General features: G+C 42.1%; 1 protein-coding gene across 1 annotated transcript in view; it reads left to right on the plus strand.

The window, feature by feature from the left end:
• grk3 (G protein-coupled receptor kinase 3) overlaps positions 1–19,665 on the plus strand; it is a 119,911-nt gene that overhangs the window by 98,851 nt on the left and 1,395 nt on the right. Inside the window, exons 11-19 of the mRNA XM_054736904.2 lie at positions 737–867; positions 5,429–5,523; positions 6,170–6,277; positions 7,565–7,631; positions 15,115–15,215; positions 15,790–15,856; positions 17,937–18,032; positions 18,421–18,583; positions 18,715–18,851. Coding sequence (XP_054592879.1) covers positions 737–867; positions 5,429–5,523; positions 6,170–6,277; positions 7,565–7,631; positions 15,115–15,215; positions 15,790–15,856; positions 17,937–18,032; positions 18,421–18,583; positions 18,715–18,851 — 965 coding nt within the window. The remainder of the gene's footprint in view (positions 1–736; positions 868–5,428; positions 5,524–6,169; positions 6,278–7,564; positions 7,632–15,114; positions 15,216–15,789; positions 15,857–17,936; positions 18,033–18,420; positions 18,584–18,714; positions 18,852–19,665) is intronic.

Genomic DNA, 19,665 nt, shown 5'->3' on the forward strand with positions numbered 1-19,665 from the left:
TCGCCACCTCTAAACCCACGTTTCCTGTCATTTCCGTCCACAAATGCTGCGTATCTTTTCACTCCTCCAGTCACGGGGGAATTAAGCATTCATGTTTTTAGAGGTTTTTCGCGAGGTATTCTTCAAGCTTCTCCGTGTATGCTGCTAGTTATTCTCGGCTCTCTTTATGTTTTTGACGGCGCAATGGCGTTGGTGTAGACGACAGCGGTGCCCTGACCAATTACAAGCTTGTGTTCTCCGTTTCGACAGACGGATGTTTAGAAAAGAGAGCTCGACTCCGTCCGTCCTTGCGGGGCTCTCCAGCAGGCCCGCAAGGACGGATAATGGCGTTGCGTGTCTCAGCACTGACGCAGAAGCATGAATCAGGCTTCAGCTTGGCGCTGCAGTGACCCATCTGTATATGACCTAACACTCCTAAGTCGCACCTCCCTGGTGCTGTTTCTCCTGAATCTGCCAACGAAGTGGCGTGACTTTTTAAAGCTGACAAAGTCATCAGCTTGTGTTTGTCAATGCCTGGCTGTGCAGTGTGTGAGCCTCAGCTGGGCTATAAATGGTAATAATCAATACTTATTAGGAAGGATGGAGTCTTGTGGAGTAAAAAGAAGACGACACAGAAGGCTTTATAGCAATCCTCCATTTTCCTCTGAGGTTTCTAGGACTTACTAACGGGTACAGTGGCTGAAGCTAAGGAACTGTGAGATCATACTCTACATACATGGTGTGTGTTTGTATTTAGGGGGAGACTTGCACTACCACCTCTCTCAGCATGGCGTGTTCAGCGAGAAGGAGATGCGATTTTATGCGGCTGAGATCATCCTAGGTCTGGAGCACATGCACAACCGCTTTGTCGTCTACAGAGACCTGAAGGTAGGCCTGTGGTCCTGATGTTCTTCAAACCCATGGTTATGCTTCATGTCAAAAATCTCTCCAACTCTCAGTAAGGACTTTTCTTTTCAAAGGTTCTATATCTGCACTAGGGCTGTTTAACTGTTTTAACCATCAGAGTTTTTATAAACACTGTTCATGAAATGTTTGTAAACAACAGTATGTCTTTGTGGACAATTTCTTTGCTCACTGTATCTGCCCACTGTGCAAAGACCTAGGTTAGACGTCCTACAGACGTGGTCTGGACCGACGGACTCAGTATAGACATGATCTGCACGGCCATGCAAATTTGAATGTTTGCAGGGTGATGTTTATTCATCTTTACTTTGATCAGAAGATACGCCCAATATTTTAAACAGTACTTAAAACACCAGGTGCTAAAAATAGTGCTGACAAATTTATAAACATTGTTTCAATCAGACTTAAATCAGCTTAAAACTGATTGTGAATCGAGCTCCCACAAGCTGCAACCTCATTCAGGACATGAACATGAAAAATATACATGGCATAATGATGACATTCATTTTGAATAAAAATGTTTTGCAGTGTAGTTAGGGACACATTAGAGTCCAATGTGGTGGACAAAATACATAAAATGCTCAAATAAATACTTGGAAACAGCTTTTGTCCATACTAGTGACCACCATAAATGAAAGGGTTAATATCACTGGCTGGTTTTATAAGCATAGTTTTACAAAAATCTTTGCTGGTTAACTACTACTGCTGCAATGACAATAAAGGTTATTCTAATTCAGATTCATTGACTGCTGATCAGTATTGGTTAAACACCTCTGTGAAAGGGAGTTACTCAAGAGCAATTTCCATAAACACCAGCTGGTCATAATTAAAAACCCAGAGGTGTTTGTAAAGTGTTTCAAGCAGTGTTTATGAATCAATTCTAAAACAGTGACAATGAAGGCAGCTCTGTGTAGTTTTCCTACATGAACTACCTCGCTGATGATTAAACACAAAACTGGAAGAAGATGGACATGTTATATGAATTTTATTTCTTCATAGCAGAGTGCTTTTTAGAATAGAAAATCCCATTACTGTAACTGTAACTTAAACAAGGTACTCGTAACATTTTTACAGGCTGCTGGTTTTCTCTGCCCCGCCCCAGTTCCTGATGGAAGGGTTCTTTTCTTCAGCCCAGCAAAGAGTTGAATACTCCCAGTCTGTTTGGTACTAAAGCCTGAATGAGCTGGTATTGAGTGATCTCTAAAAGCTTGGTTTATGCTTGACGCATTCACTTTCCGTTTGGTGATGCGGCTCGCGGATGGAACGCGCTTCACAACTCGCAGAGTTTATGGTTCATGTGGCTCGTCTCTGCGGTGAGGCAATATTCTCCCAAACTGTAGGGGGCAGCATGGAGCTCTACAGCATGCATCCAACACTACACCATAGTAGAAGTAGAAATTACTGTTTACAACATGGCATTTCAGCAGTTTTTAACAGCGTCCTCGTCTTTTCCGACAGTGCGAGCTATTTCTCTCCAAGACTTATTAGCAACATGTTGATCACGGTGATCTCTGAGAGCTGAATCATACAAATGTCTGTATTTACGAACCTCTGCCATACTAGTTCTTGCCGGTCCGCCATGTTTTTCCTCGTCCGACCGTCCGCGTGGTTAGAAAACCTAGGTTCCTAGGTGCGTGTTGCAGAAATTTTGGGCCGTGCGGAGACGCGGTGGAGGGGCGTGGATGTTAAAATGACGCAATTTCGCCGCGCTGAGCCGTGCGGACCTCGCGGACGCGTCAAGCATAAACCAACCTTAACTCCGTTTGACTAGAATCATATATACATCAGTACTTATCATGTGTTTATTATATCATACAGCTCCTGCCTATCTAAACCTAGATAATTATGGTGTTCTTCATTAGAGCAGCACAGTGAGGTAATCTAAAGCTGTTCCTCATAGGAAGAACGAGAATGAACCAGAATCAATTTCATAGAGCTCCGAACTTTTCTTTCCCAAACTTTATCAATGCACTCCTCGTAAAACGGCACCCTTTTGACCCTAAATACAGATTAAAACCCATGAAGTTGTCCTCAGCAGAAGCATTAGTTCCTCCTGTTAGCTAAATCTACAGCAACATCCTGAAAATGAAGCCACTCCTGAGCGGCTGTTAACAGACATCAGGAACTGTTGGTCTGAGATGCCCTGATGGTCTACTTGGGATTTCTTTGAAACAGAACCAAACTCCAAATGTAATTTGTTAATATTTTAGATGATTACTGTACCTCCCCATAAAGCGTCTTTATTACTTCAGCTGCTCAGCCTAGCAGGTCTTTATTAAAGGCAATTTGGTTTTGATGCCTGCTTTGATACCTCAAGTAAGATTTGCAATAGTTCACATTAAAACTTGTTCATAGTTTCCCACACAGTAGTAACAATTGGGCTCGCTGCCCGGTTATATTTGGTTGCTTGTTTACATTTTTCTCTGGTTTGTAATTTTTCTTAATTCACAATAGCAAGATCTCCTGCTGCATAGCTGAAAGCGGGATAACATTTCAGTCTATTTTTCTGTCGCTGACTTACATGCACGCACACACACACACACACACACACACACACACACACACACACACACACACGCGCACACAATCTATCAAGCATTCATATGTAACACCAGCCCCTTCAATCACAACACAAAAGAAAACACTCATGTAGAAGATAAGTTACACTATCACTAAAGAAAAGTTTAGTCTGTTAGACATTTCTAGAACTACATTAGTTTATTTTATAAACCTTTCAATTTCACATTGGTCCTTTTAGGATTAGTGTTGTCATATAATTGTAGAATTACAAAAGTAAAGGCTTTATTTAACCAGCTGTTGGCTCATAAGTCTAGTTAAGAGACAGGTAAGACATTAATAGTTAACCTTTCTCCAGAAACCCACATCAATACGTTTGAGCTGGCCTGTTTCTAAAGTGGTCTGACTGGTTTTAAACTGGTCTGACTTGCTAGAGACAAGCATATCTCTGACAAAATCAGCTATCACATCAGTGACGCTCTCCAGCAAGTGAAGGTCTGTGTCTGATAATTACTCAGTGTACTGGTTGCCTACCTGATGTGCTTTCAAACCAAGGTCCAGAATAACACCAAGGTATTCGTGTCCTCCAGGTTGTTTATTTTTTTTAACAAATGTGCTGTTGAACGCATCACTGGCCATTTAAAATAACACTAAGCAGTTTCCTGCTCTTCCGTCAGTCTGGTTAAAAGTGGAATAATAACTGTCAAACAACTCTGCAGCAGCCTGCTGTAGCTAGTGCTAACGGTGAGCTAACACTAACATGAGCCAACTAATACAAAAATAAACCACATAGTAAAAAGATTGTAGAGCAAACCAAAGATAACTGATATAAAGTTCCAAAAGATAAATCACCCCTCCCATAAATGTGTTTATTTCCTTACACACTCCCTCTCTCTATTCATGCCTGTGTGGTTGAATCCTGGTTTAAATTTGAAGCACAATGTGATGATAAAGTACTTAAAATTGGAGCCTATGACAATATCCAGACAAGCCCCCAATTTATGTTTCGACTGATCTCATCGAGCCACAACATAAAATGGAAACTTAAAACCAGGCGTGTTTATATTGCTAGAACTACAGGGTAAATTTATCGAAACTTCCTAATATGCGCGCATCTCCACTTCAACGAACAGGCTGTTTTCCGGGCCATTTTTAGGAACTTTCATAGCACCTGAACAGGGGTAGGGACTCAGAAAGGCCCAGCAGAATGGCTGAACGGAACTTTTGGTTACTTTGTGCTGATTGGTTGTAACTCGGTAGGAAAAGATATCAGCAGATACTGTCCAAAACAACCGGCATCAGGATAGATGCATGTGAGGCAGAATGGGAGCAAACAAAAATTAGCTCTGGTCGTGCTTCTTTAAAATCACTGTTACTAAACTCTCAACACCGAAAAACACAGCATAATTCCCTGGACTTCGTTTTTTCACAGAGCACCGTAAAAATGAGGCTTCACTTTTTACATCATGCAGCTGCTCTCGTCCCCCGAATGGATTAAATTATGCTGAAGTTTGACAGAATGAAACATTTACTTGAGCTCTTATTTCTCTGAATAGAGGCTGTTCAGGAAGTGAACAGCAGGTATGACAGTAATATTTGTAACTTTAAGGTAAAACACACTTTAAAATAGCTTATATAATAATTTTAAAGGCCACTGATAAATTATAGATTCATTATGGCCTGATTTTTATTTTCCATGTAAATGAGGAGGTTAGGAATTTTCTGGGGTTTTATGAAACGGTTGAGTATGTTGTTGTGAGTGTAAGAAGTAAAAGGTCAGCTGGAGAAGAACCAGGACAGGAGGCTTTTTTATGTTTGTATCTGCTTTAGACTGCTGGGAGGAACGTGGAACTAGAGTCATGACCTAATCTTTGTTATTCAGCAGCACCTCTCACTATGTGTGTGTGTGTGTGTGTGTGTGTGTGTGTGTGTGTGTGTGTGTGTGTGTGTGTGTGTGTGTGCGTGCGTGCGCGCGTGCGTGCGTGTGCATGTGTGTTCTCTTCATCAGCCGGCTAACATCTTGTTGGACGAGCACGGCCACGTTAGGATCTCGGACCTCGGCCTAGCCTGTGATTTTTCCAAAAAGAAGCCCCACGCCAGCGTGTAAGTGCCCACGTTCCTTAAAAAGGAGTAGATGGATTTTATTTTTTTTATATTCTGCTGGTTTGGTGCTTTGAGATTTTTTCTAAGATCAGTGGCACAACTGGTGGAAAGAGCAGAGAATTTGATTAGCTCCTCCAAGTGAGCTCCAGCTGGCAGTAGGAGGAATCCCATCTACTTCCCATCAGATCTCAGCGACACGCACGCACGCACACACACAAACACAAACACACACACACACACACACACACACACACACACACACACACACACACACACACACACACACACACACACACACACACACACACACACACATCTTATGTCACATTTGTGGCAGCAGAGCAACAAGCTAACATCAAACTGTCATCTGATGTATGTGTAAAATATCAAACACTCTTCAATTATGTCATTCAGCTCCAAATTAGCCCCATATACCTTTTAGGTTTGTCACTAACAAAATGCTGAAATTTTCTTGTCTAATGACCTTTTCTCTAAAGGTTTGTTCAAAGTGATGTTGATTTTTCTGGATAGCTTGTTTTGTATCTATTCTCCTTCTCACATGTGAACATGTAACATGCTTTTAGGTGTTGTTTAAAAAAAAAAAACGAATTTATATTTGACCGAAGCTGTGATGTGCGTGTTGTAGCGGCACCCATGGCTACATGGCTCCTGAGGTCCTTCAGAAGGGGACAGCGTACGACAGCAGCGCGGACTGGTTCTCTTTAGGCTGCATGCTCTTCAAACTCCTCAGAGGGTAACTGCTCCAGCTCTTCTCCTCCCGCCTCCCCTTCAGGCTTCACCACTCCTCTCACATCGTCACTTTCTGTCTGCTTTGAAACTTCTCCTCCATCAGTGAAGCTCTATGAGTGCACCCTCTTCTCTCTCTCTCTCTCTCTCTCTCTCTCTCTCTCTCTCTCTCTCTCTCTCTCTCTCTCTCTCCCCTCCCTCCCTCCCTCCCTCCCTCTCTGGCCTGTTCGCCTTCTGTTTGCTGTGTGTTTGATCTTATCTGTTTGTGAGACTGTGTGTGCGTTCATGTTTGATCTGAAGTGTGTAAATGCCATAGGTCTATGCCCAGTAGGTCAGAATCCAGGTAAAAAGGTGTATGTGCATGCAAGATGAGTTTTTCCACTGATGTTTAGATCTCTTTGTTTTGAAAACGTGTGCGTGTGTGTGTGTGTGTGTGTGTGTGTGTGTGCACGCCTGTGTGGGTGTGAGGCATTAAAAAAGATTGAAAATGAAAACTGGATCATACTTTATCTGCTAAAATTGTTCACTAAAGCAAGATTTTATGCCAATGTTTTTAATATAAACTATAAAATATCCTCTTTACTGATACTGAGGTTCATTCTGAGGATAAGATATAAAACAATTGTGTATTTTTGATTGTTTGCTATTCAAATGACCTTTAAATATCATGAATATAGAAACAAAATCACAACATCAGACTTGAAATGTGAAAACAAATATTTTCAGTTCAGTCTGTTAATCCACTATCTCATAGGGTTGCAGTTGTTGGTGACAAGTTGTGAACCTCATTCGTGAGGGAGATTCCAAAATGTCTCAAAATGTTTGCATGGGTCACAGAGCCTCGCTGTCATGTCGTTGGTATCTTCTAACAATACATACATGCAATTGTCCAATTGCAGCCTCTGCAGCAGTGCATGGCTGGACTACTCTGGTGAATGGACTTGATGAGCTAACCACTGGTCTTTGTTAGGGTTTAGACCCTCCCAAAGTGGGTTATAACATCACTTACCCTAAAACCTATAGCAGTTCATGCACATTTATAAACCGGTATTCCAAAATTCAATGTTTTTCTGCAGTTGCCATTAGCATCGGAGCTAGCCAACTGTTGTTTGTCCAGTTTAGCATGTAGAAAAGAACTCTAGTCAAAATTTTAAAGATGTTCCCTGGAAGAGATGTGCAAAGTACAATTGACTGTGGTCGAAAAATGTAAGAAGTTTTATTTGAAAGCCAGGAGCGAGTGTGCAGTTTTTTCACGTTCCTCCTGCTTCCACTCATCGTCTCTGTTTCCTTTCAGACACAGCCCCTTCAGACAGCACAAGACCAAAGACAAACACGAGATTGACCGCATGACACTGACCATGGTAAGACACTTGACTGTAACAGCAGAGACGCACATTATACAGGACGGCTGCTCTGTGTCAACAATCGTAAAGCTAGAAGGCAGCCCATGGTCTCAGCTTGTGTTTACCTTAAAGTAATTCCTAATGTTCGCACATTCACACACGCACGCTGTGTCCCTCAGCGTAGTGTGTGTGTGTGTGTGTGTGTTTATGTGTGTGTGTGTGTGTGTTTGTGTGTGTGTAAAGTTGATGTTGGCAGCATTTATGGATCACTCAGATGTACCGTGGTGAGCTGCAACAGGAATAAATGACTCTGTTGTTTGAGAATTTGTATAATCTTTTTTGTGGCGGTCTGGCTGTGTTCTCATTTTGATTTGTCACAGGAAGACACAGGAAGCAACATGGCATAGAGAAACTGAGCCAGCAGCCAGGAGTGGCTGAGGTCTGTGTGTGATTTAGTGAGAAATCTTATTCAAATCTTTTAGAAAGGCTCAATTTTACCTTGTGACAGATTTAACTTCACCAACTCCAGTGTAGCGTATTACCACATACTAGAATCAACACTGTTTGCTATCAGTTGTTAGATTCTGAGAATGATCAAGCAAATTAGCATATGAAGCTTATATCATGTATAAATATCCAGGATACTTATATAATCGATAGAGGTTCATACACCAGCCTGCTCGGTCTATATTTAATCCAAAGATTAATATTTAATTTAAGATAATTAAATTTAATAGCAAAAGTTTATTTCTTTAAATCAGAAGTTAGGAATCTTTGTTTTTTTTTTTTCAATTAACCAGAAATACACACCATTCTGTGTTTCATTTCAAAGAAAGAGTCAAGTTTTTACAGTTAAGAATTTATTACTAACAATTTTAAACTTGACGATTTGAAACAACAATTCAGAAATGACAATTCATGGATGACAATTTACCAGCTTTGATATTAAACTTTGTATCAAAAGCTTTACCTGTGTCTGGATGGAAAGCTAACATGAAATGAGAGCTTGGAGGCGTGAAAGGATTCTCAGAAGGTTTCTGTCAGAGAGAGGAACTCGTTCTGGGTGAATGCTTGTTTTGCGCCTAACTCGGTTGTTACTTAGAGAAACAGCATCAAACGTCATCTGTCAAAAGTGTCTACCTCACCCAGTTTCAGGAGACCTCCTTCTGGATCCGAGATGTCAGGTGGAGATGATTTCCTCTGGGCACGAGGCTGGTAGAAGGACCTCAATGTGACCAAATCAGTCCAGGGATGTCTTCGTGGGTCACACGACTGATGAAACTATTTGCGTCTCAAAATCAATAACTCTGAAGGAGTTTTGCGTCAGCTGGTTGCAGATGCGTTTATTCGAAGCTATTCTATCGGCGTGACAGAGCAGCAGGTGGAGGTTCAGGGCGGCCGTTCCTTATCCTCAGGATGGTGGTTGGTTCACGAACTGAAGTTACAGCTGCGGACGATTTAGTTTTAACAAACCCACAGAACGCGCCCACTCTCAGCAAGAAAGCTTTGGTCATGAGTCAAAGACATGTGATGGCAGTTTAACTTTTACCCTGGATACCCTCTGCGTTGGATGGATAAAGTGGAAGATGACTTTCTGGTTTACTGAACACACATAACCGATCATCACAAAAATCATTATTATACCAAAAGCATAATAATTAATTTCAGTAATTAAAATACATTTATACTGAACCAAGTGATTATTTATGATGATTATAATAACAGTAATAAAGTCAAAGAGTTTATTAAAATGATTATTTAAAATTATTATTGTGATCTTGAAGTGTCCTTCTTGGATGGAACAGCAGCAGATAAAGATGACATTCAGCAGCCATCACGGCTCCTGGGTTACTCTGTGGAACCAAAAGTTAAAGTCTGACCCAGCTTGAAACCCAGCTGGGAAAATATGACCTTTGTCACAAATTAGAGGCCCTTCGTGACGCTACACCAGGATGACCTAAAGAGTTATTCTTATGAATTGTAATAAATGGCAAAGTTCCTATTTGTCATAAAAATGAACCTAACACCCCACACCTTCCAAAAACATTTTCCACTGCATTTGTGAAGAAGTCCAAAGAACCATAACAGTCTCTTAAAGTTCATCCATCTGTGAGACTGCAGTACCATCAGTTCAGAGCCTGTCCTCCATTTCAGCAGACAGGTGTTGGTGTATCTGCAGCTCATCAGAAGATGCCTAGGTGTCAAGAAGGGCAGCAAAGAAGCCACTTGAATAAGAAACACTAGAGACAGACTGATATTTTACAGATACAACTCAACAGTAGAATATGGTGCAAAAGTTCATTTGTCAGTAATCCTGTTTAAAAGGCCAAAGTAATCTATGAGAAAGACTCATTCCATGCAAATCCAGATATTTCAGCCTTTATTTGTTATAATTGTGATGATCATGGTTTACAGCTGATGAAAACCCCACATTCAGAATCTCAGACAATTAGAATATTGTGAAAAGTTTCAATATTCTGTAATGATATAAATTACATGTTATTTAATAAGCCATAAGGCGTAGGATTCCATGGGAAATATGAAATCAACCTTATGGATCCGTGAGGTTATTTTAACCAGAAGATTGGAACTTTTTATTGCAGGGATTAGATAACAGCTTCGTATTCACTCAGAGACAACAGAAGAGAGAGAGTCAAGTTTAAAAGTTTAAAAATTTATTAAAAACAAATTAAACTAGACCAACTTTAACACTAAATGTATGGTGTAACTAAGGTGGATGAGATGGAGAAGGTTGTGACGTGGAATGTTGCTCAGAACCAGCAAGTCCGAAGAAGCGATTAGTTCTGATGGGAACTGAAGCTGATGTCTTCGCATTAAGCTTTGATTAGGAGATTCATAAACACATTAGACGCCATTTCGCCGGCCTTCATACCCTTAGTGGAAGTCCCTGTTAGATCAGGAATGTCGAGGTCCAGCTTGACCTTCTCTGGAACCGAAGCCGGTAGGAAAAGCAGCGGCTGCTGACCAGACCAGTCTGTGAGATACTTCCGAGTCACAACAATTTTGTTGGCGTCTAGCGAGACCCAAACCTGGGTCTTCATGGTTCAGCTTTTATTCTGAAAGGAACCGTTGCAGCAGTTGGAACAGCAACAGATTTTATTCAGCTTGTCGTTGGTTCTTTTGGCTGAAGAGGAAAGTTACGGATTGGCCACTCCGACAACTTCTCTAGAATGCTTTGAACTGATGTTAGAGATGACGTGGGCATGGTTTTATACTTCGAATGTTTTGGTTTATGGTCGAATGAAAAGTTGACAAACTTACCAAACACCACCAAAACCATGCCTCCGTCAGATCTGGCAGATTCTGATTGGATCAATAAAGTAATGTGTCATGTCTTTTAACACAACATGAGATCAGTCCTAGTGGAACATTTAAAGACATATTACTTAATATATTCTATAGGATTATAATAAAGTAATTAATATTTTGATTTCACAGATTGGTCACATCTTATTTATCTACTTAACACTTTGCTTGATTAACTTTTTAAAATAGAGTTCTTTGATTTATTAAAAGGAGAGAGTCCATTCTTCTTTCTTCTGTTGAGCTGAAAAGAAGCAGTTTATAAGCAAATGCATGAGGCCTTGAGGCCATATCCAATGCAGACTAGTTCTGTGTCAGAGGAGAGGGGGAAACAGTCATTTCATTCCGTTACAATTCTAAACTCAAAGCATCACACTAATCAGCTAATGAATCCAGAACACCTGCAAAAGGTTTTTGAGCCTTTAGATGGTCTCTCAGTGTAAGTTTATTTTATTTTATTATTTTAATAAATTGACTTTTGCCATTTTTAGCGTTTGACCTGTACTTGATGTTGAGCTAATGAGAGCTGGAGGGAAATCCTATCCTCTCACAAATCCCTTTTTGAGTGTTTGGAGCATATAGAAACTAGACTGTCTGGAGACAAATTTGAGGACTCCCATTAGTTTGGTGGCATGCTAACTACAAAGCGTTCTAAGACAGTTCATATGTGGGGGTACTTCTCAGCCAATAAAGTGGACTCTCTTAGTTTAGCCTCAGTACAGAGACATAATTAAACGAATGGGCCCTAAACGTCCTCCATGAGAAACTCCTCTGACCATCTTTGGTTCGTTCTTGCTGTGTCTGATTTCTAATTCCAATTTTTTTTTTTTATTTTTCTGACCATTACAGACAGTTTTGTGTTGAACAATGTATTTTGTTGTGCGATGTAGTACATGTTGTGTGTTCATGTCCAGAAAACTCCCCAAACTAGGGATGCACAATATATCGGTATCGGCTGACGTTAATTTTTTAACATAGTATTGGGCCGATATTAACAACCGATATTTCTTCCATCTTGTTTCCATTTGTTTATCTGTTTCGGAGGGTGAGGGGGTGATGTGTATTTGTTTAGTCATGCGAACAGTTGTGATGTGTGTACATACTGTGAATTCAGCTTTAAGGGTTTTCATTCTATTTAAAATCTGATTTAAGAAGCTTTAGTGTCACTGTATTATCAGCCTTAACAGTGATATTAATATCAGCATAGACCCTTTTACTGTTTGTAAACAATATGACGTCAGCGAGAATGCGCACGCAGCTTGGCAACAGAGAATGGCGTTGTTTCAGGCTTTATCAAGCTACGCTGCGTGGTTATCACCGGCAAATCTTGAATGTTATATTATTAAACTCACTTTAACGAATGGCAACAGACTCCCGGATCCCTGTGGCAATACGGAATGGGTGGAAGATGTAGGTGCGTGGCCAGATATCCAGTGGCCCGATATATATACGTTTTTAGTGGAGAGGCCCAGTAAGTACACACGTGAGAAGCTACGGGCATACAAATCGTTAGATGCTTACAACTATGTTGTCTGTGGCCACGTACAGAAAGTAAAATATCACGACATAGACTCTGATTTTTGCGTCTTGAAGGCAGAAGTCCTTCCTAGCCAAAGACAAGGACACAAGACTGCTATGTACGATGCTTGGGTCATAGTAAACAAACCAGAGAACTACGTCTTCACAGCCAACTGTACCTGCATGGCAGGGTGAGTATAGCATAGGTTTCTTTTTTTAGCGTGCTCAGAGTACAATCGTGTTAATTTTAGAGAAATACAGTTAATACTAATATGCAGTGGGAAAATACAGATGAATTAGAATGAAATGTTAATTTGAAGCATGAAATAAAGCGTATACATTTATATGTAATCTTAGTACATAATTACCTTACCTGATATAAAATGGGCGCTACAAACTCAAGCATTTCGGATCGTGTTTTCAGTCCAGTTTTCATCAACCCTTTTGATGGCCTGCAGCCACAGATGCCTCCGATTTTGTTGAAATGGATGTGCTCCCTTCGGAATTCTGTAAAGTTTCAGTCCACTGCTTGAAGAGAAGCGATTCTGGCATCCATACACGCAACAACCCGACATTTTATGTGCTCAGAACTTCAAAACAAAGGGTTTAAAACGCAGTTTTAGTATCGAGTGTGAATGAGGAAGCCTTCACTCTCGTTGCCAGGCTGCGCGCGCAACTTTTGATGACGTAGGTAATAAAAGGGTCTATTGGGCCCAAAAATTTCTAATCAGTACCTCACTACCCCAAACCATAAATACCTCTGAAAACAAGTGAATCCTCAAGAGGCAGGTGGACGAACAAGGACCGAGATATACTGACAAACCCCAAGCACCGATTATGCTTAATGGGCTTGAGACCAGAAGCGGATTGAACCCATGGCAGGGTGAACTGCAGAAGTCTTGATAGGACCAAAACTGTAAATATTCATAATTAGCATCAACATGCTATCTTTTAACAGGCCTGTAAAATTTGGTCAGTGAAATGGATTTGATATAGCACCTTCTAGAGTCCTGGAACCCCCCAAGGTGCTTACAACACAATCAGTCATTCACCCATTCACACACACATTCACACCCTGGTGAGGATGATCTACAATGTAGACACAGCTGCCCTGGAGCACACTGACAGTATTTCTGTAGGAACTGTTGAAATATCTGACAAAAAGATGTAAAAACATTGACGCGCAGCATCTGCTGCATCTCTCCCCGCTCTCTACAAAGACTCTGATAGTAACAGCAGTCCGGTGTACATTGTCTCTGTGAGGAATCCACCGCAGAACCTTTTTGATGTCACGGGTCACACTCAAGATGAATGGCGCTCATTCAGTCCGCACAATGACCCCCGCCCTCTTCTCTCGAGTTCCCAGTGATGAGCTGCAGCTTTCCAGCAGAAGAACCCGTCCAGGTCTCTCATACTGAGCCCAGTCTGGCTGAGCAGGATTCCAGACAGAGAAAGTACGATCTTTTATATCAAAATAAACCCAGATTAGGATTCTAATCCAGCCACTTAATCTGGTTTATCCTCTAATCCTGGTTTGCCTGTATTTATGTGTGCGACAGAGAGAGAGGGGGAGGTAGGAAGTGTGTGAAAGCCCTGATTGGACTAAAAATATGGCTCTGTATATCTTTATTAAACTTGATGAATGGCGTCGTTGCATAAACGACACGAGCAAACACCTGGAAGAAGGAAGAGGCAGGAGGAGATAGATGGAGCAGGGCTCTGTGTCTGGCCCCCCGCTGTATGAAACATCTGCATGAGTCAGCTCAGTGAAGCAGTCGCTAACCTCCGTGTACCTCGGTCATGTTTTGATCCAGATTCAAAGGAGTGAGTTTGTAAAATACCTTTGAATCGGCTTCTTTTCTCTGCACAAATACCGTTAATTGGAGTATTACTTGGAAGTGTACATTTTGTGTAGTCACCTTCTGAACTCAATCTGAGCAGCTTAAAGGAACAGAAACGTTTAGCTCTGTATTAATAATAAGGTTTTTATTTATCCTTTTTTTTCTGCTTTTCCTTTTTCAACCAGAGATTCCGTTTCTGGAACAGGACTTGGTCTGGAGCTGGTTCATAACTGCTTCTTTAGCGTAAACATTAAGAGCAGGTTTCTTGAAATTCTCAGCCAGACGACCAACACAGAGATTTGTCATAACATCACATTAAACTAATCAAATAGTAAATATTTAATCCACTCTCTGGTTTATCAAAGTGGTGCCCACCTCCGGGTCCAGATGAAGGCAGGGCTTAGCTTTGGTCCAGAGTTAATGCTGAGATAGCACTCGGCCATAACTGAAGGTGGTAAGCAAGCTCTGGCACAGGCTTCTAACTGGAAACAGTTTGTAGGAAAAACCCCTCCAGAAGTGCATGGTGGTTATCCACAGTCAAGGATTAAGTCCACTGAAACAGTTGTCCAAGGAGAATAAAAACATTATTTATAAAAGTCAGTTGTCCCTAATCGGTTGACAAGTATTGATCGGAGTGCTTATTACCATGAAGGCTCCACCAGCCATGCTGTATCAGAGGCATAGTGTTGTCTGATTGTCTGGGAGGAGGAGGTGGTGCTGTGTTTCATTTAGAAGTAATAAGTACAAATGATGTTGATCTATTCTCAGATCTCTAGTCTCAGTTCAACTCTCCTCCTACTCCTCATGTCTCCTCACAGAATGTGGAGCTGCCAGAGTCGTTCACGATGGAACTGAAAGATCTCTTGGAGGGGCTGCTGCAGAGAGATGTGGCCAAGAGGCTGGGCTGCCAGGGCCGAGGGTGCGACACACACACACACACACACACACACACACACACACACACACACACACACACACACACACACACACACACACACACACACACACACACACACACACACACACACACACACACACACACACACACCACACACACACACACACACACACAGAGTTAAGTCACTGTCCACGAGCAGGCAGACAAATTCATCAGTCAGATGATTTAGTGTTGGAGCTCATTAGAGCAGGAATCTCTGGGTGGTTTGTTATTGTCTGATTGAAGCTGATCAGAGGAGGATGTGGGGTGAGCTGATGGGAGCTGAGCTCATCACAGCTGCCATTCTACATCAGCATGAAGCTAAAGCAGAGTGATGGATGATGACTTAGAGGCAGGATGAACTGTGTGTGTGTGTGTGTGTGTGTGTGTGTGTGTGTGTGTGTGTGTGTGTGCGTGTGTGTGCGCGTGTGTGTGCGTGTGTGCGCGCGTGTGTGTGTGTGCGCGTGTGTGTGCGTGCGCTCCCATGGAGTGATATGGCCAACACTGCCGCCTTGTGTTCAGATAGTTAATAACATTTGGTGTGTGTCACCTGCAGAGCCTCGGAGGTGAAGGAGCATCAATTTTTCAAAGGCCTTGACTGGCAGCAGGTTTACCTGCAGAAGGTGAGTGAACTTCGCCCCTACCTTCTCCCCATTACGATTCCTTCATTGCTTGTTCAGTTCTCAAATGAAGTGAGTGACAGAGAATGGTGTGATTGCTTTTCCAATTTTGGAAACGGAGTTTAAATCCGCTTTAAGAATGAATTAAAACCCATTTCTGATCATGTATTTTAACAGTTGTGGTCAAATGAACAATGATCAGATTTTTAGGTTTTGATAAAAGAGAACCTAAATAAAGGGATCTGGTTTCTGTCAGCTTCTAAAAGGAAGTAAATACAACTTTGAGTGAACTTTACTGAACAAAGAGCAGAGGCTGTGTGTGAGAAACAGTTCCAGCCATGACTCAACAGTTTGTACAGCCTCCTTTAGCAGTGATGTGAAGTAGGAGGAGGAGTTTTGGTCCGTTCATTTCTACACACCTGAACTCTGTTATTGTTTTTTGTGTGTGTAGAAAGGAGCAGCTTACTGTCACAGCCCGTCCACATTAATCAGACTCGATGAGTCTTTTTCTAATTTACCTTTAACTTGCTGACTGATGCCTGCACAGTCAGAGGTAGAACTCTTGGTGTTTAAACATTACTCAGTCTGAGCTCTGGGTGATTAAGGACAGCTCATGAGAATGATAAACACTCTGTTCTAGTGTGCCAACCAGGACCAGTCCGCATGAATCAGAGCCGAAAGTCCAGATGGGACACCCGTTATCATGTTAAATGAGTAAATGTTTGTCACTTCCTCTCGTCTCAGTGCACAGAAATAAACAGAAACTCTAGATGCTTTCTTCATGGTTTCCCTGATACAGTGGTGCTGTGTTTTTAGAGGTCTTCTCATTTTTATTCTGACTTTCACTTCAGATCATCCATGTCAGTGAGATTTTTCAGCCTTTGTTGAATATTCTGGTCTTGTTTTTTTGCTCTCATGACTCCTGCTGGCTTCTCTCATTCCTTAGTTCTTTGATTCAGGATGACAAATCAAAATGATCTCATCTACTTAAGGTCTGGTGGTGAGCATTGTTACCACTGGCCTTCTTTTTCTTTCTTGGTCTTTTTCATTCTAACAGAAGTAAGATTTTCTTTGTACCATTTAGATTTTGTCACCTTTATTTTTGAACCTATTTTCCATGAATAAACATTACTTTCATCAATGCTGGTAAAGTTTAGGTTATATTTGAGTTCCACCAAAATAAGAGTTTCCTTAAATAACAAAATTATCTCACTTGTTTTTTATTTCTTCCTTTTTGGGTCCAACTGTCAAAAAATGAGGAATGGGATACTATGAGAGGATAAAAGTTATTTTCTGATCCCGTTATGTGCCATGGATGTCACATATGGTGTCGGTGACTGTTAAAGATATGTTTGATGCCAAGAAAGTACTTATTTTCAAACTAGGGCAAATATTATTTTAGGTTTTGTGTGAAAATACGTAGTGGACTACAAATGTTTGTCTCACCAAATTGATGTAACCAAACCACAACTGGAGAAAATAAGATTAATTTAGGAAGCTTTGAATCCTTCTTCCAGGATGGCAGAAGAAGCATTAAACATTGAGAAAACCACTATAAAGTAGTTTGGAGATCTGCCGCTCCTCCACGTCGAGAGGAGCCAGTTGAGGTGGAATGGGCATCTGAGTAGGGTGCCTCCTGGATGCTTCCCTTGTTTTCTGGGCATGTCCAACCGGGAGGAGACCTAAATGAAGACCCGGGACACGCTGGAGGGACTTTGTCTCTCGGCTGGACAGGGAACACCTTGGGATTCCCCCGGAGGAGCTGGCCAAGTAGCTGGGGAGAGGGGAGTGTGGGTCTCTCGGCCTTGGCTGCTGCCCCAGTGATCCGACGCCAGTTGAGTGGCAAAAAATGGATGAATGGATCTTCATACCATCTGAGCATCTGAATCTTAATCCCAACATGTTTTCGTTTTTATTATAATTTCTCCAAAATAAAATAAATCTCAGACTCTGGGGATAAAAGCTGCGCTGGATGGAGTGACAACTCACTGTGGTTAGTGTAACCGTGGAAACCAGGGGAAGCAGCGCTGCACGGGGATAGCCATCTTGTTCTTTGGTTAGTGATTGGGTTTTCCTCCCTCAGTACCCCCCTCCTCTAATCCCGCCCAGAGGAGAGGTGAATGCTGCAGACGCCTTCGACATCGGCTCCTTTGATGAAGAGGACACCAAGGGCATCAAGGTAAAACGTCATCCTGTCCATGTGTTTGTCTGTGTTTAGTTTCCATCACTGGTTCTAGGGTACAGTTAAATCTCCAGCCCTGCACATGGAACGTTGCTGCTGCATTTGGTTGTTTTCTAGTGTTTTACAGCTCCCTCCGATTATTAAACTTCTAAAGCAAAGAAAAGTTATTATTAAACTCTTTAACAACTAAAACAGTTTTACGTCTTTTAGATGTTTGTGTTTTCAACACAAACTACTAAATTTGTCTTCCTATCTCTCTGGCCAGTGTTGAATGTGTCGAGGATCCCCTCTGCAGCAACGTCTCTTGTTTACTAGACTTCCTCAGTTTGACTGCTGGACTGTTATTGCTTCGTCCCTGAACCTGTTGTGCCGTCTCTTCCTTCAGCTGCTGGACAGCGACCAGGAGCTGTACAAGAACTTTCCTCTGGTCATATCAGAGCGCTGGCAGCAGGAAGTGGCCGAGACGGTGTACGAAGCAGTCAACTTGGACACGGACAAGATTGAAGCTCGCAAAAGGGCCAAGAACAAGCAGCTGGGCCACGAGGAGGGTAAAGAGACCAGCCATAGAGCTGCTGGTACTGGGTGATGAATGCTGTTGGGTTTTTAACGGTGTGTGTGTGTGTGTGTGTGTGTGTGTGTGTGTGTGTGTGTGTGTGTGTGTGTGTGTGTGTGTGTGTAGACTATGCCTTGGGGAAGGACTGCATTATGCACGGCTACATGCTGAAGCTGGGGAACCCGTTCCTCACCCAGTGGCAGCGCCGCTACTTCTACCTGTTCCCCAACCGAGTAGAGTGGAGGGGGGAGGGCGAGTCACGGGTGAGTCAGCCTCACAGCGCACACACTCTATGACATCGCCGTTCATGTTCGTTCTGATGCGAGTCAGCTCGTCTGTCTGTCCTGTCTCCCCCCTGAAGGAGAGGTGGCTAAAACCTTTTCACAAGCAGAGAGATGTGGTGAGTGTTGCTACCAGGCCCCAGATAGAGCTCCGTGGTCCTGTAGCGCGCTCCTGTGTTTACACCCCCCCCACCCCTGCCTTCAGCAGCCCCCAGTTCAGCTTCATGTCCATGCTGCTCTCAGTCTTGGAGACATTTAGATTAGAGGGGATGGAGTTGTACCTTCTCGCTGCAGCTTGATGGATTAGTTCCTTTCTCCCTGAAGGTCTACAGAGTGAATACAGAGCTTGGTTTGGTGGCAGCACAGAGCTCAGTTATGCATTTGTATATGAAAGGCAAGAGTATTTGATGTATAACAGATTAAATGTATGTGCATAAATTCCATATTGAAGGGATCAAGAACATTTGGAAGGCAGATGCTGGAGTTTTACTGATGTTCAGTGGAAAATTCCTCACACATTTGTTATTATTGAAATGTAATTATCCTTTTCATTTTTGATGCTTATATGAAAGGAGTGGGTTATATATCGTTCATGATTATACAGGTAAACTTTTTTTTTTTGTCGGGCAAAGATGAATAAAATCCAGAAAAGCTAATTAGATGATGTAAACACGTACGTTACGCGCACGCGGGTCATGTTGGAGTCTGTGTTCACTCACATCAGTGAGTAAGGAACAAGTCGTGGTAGTTTCTGAGGTATTTTGACTGCTGCAGGCCCCCGTACCTGTTTGACCTG

The sequence above is a fragment of the Nothobranchius furzeri genome, chromosome 6 (assembly GCF_043380555.1).
Source record: "Nothobranchius furzeri strain GRZ-AD chromosome 6, NfurGRZ-RIMD1, whole genome shotgun sequence".
In the NCBI taxonomy this organism is placed as follows: domain Eukaryota; kingdom Metazoa; phylum Chordata; class Actinopteri; order Cyprinodontiformes; family Nothobranchiidae; genus Nothobranchius; species Nothobranchius furzeri.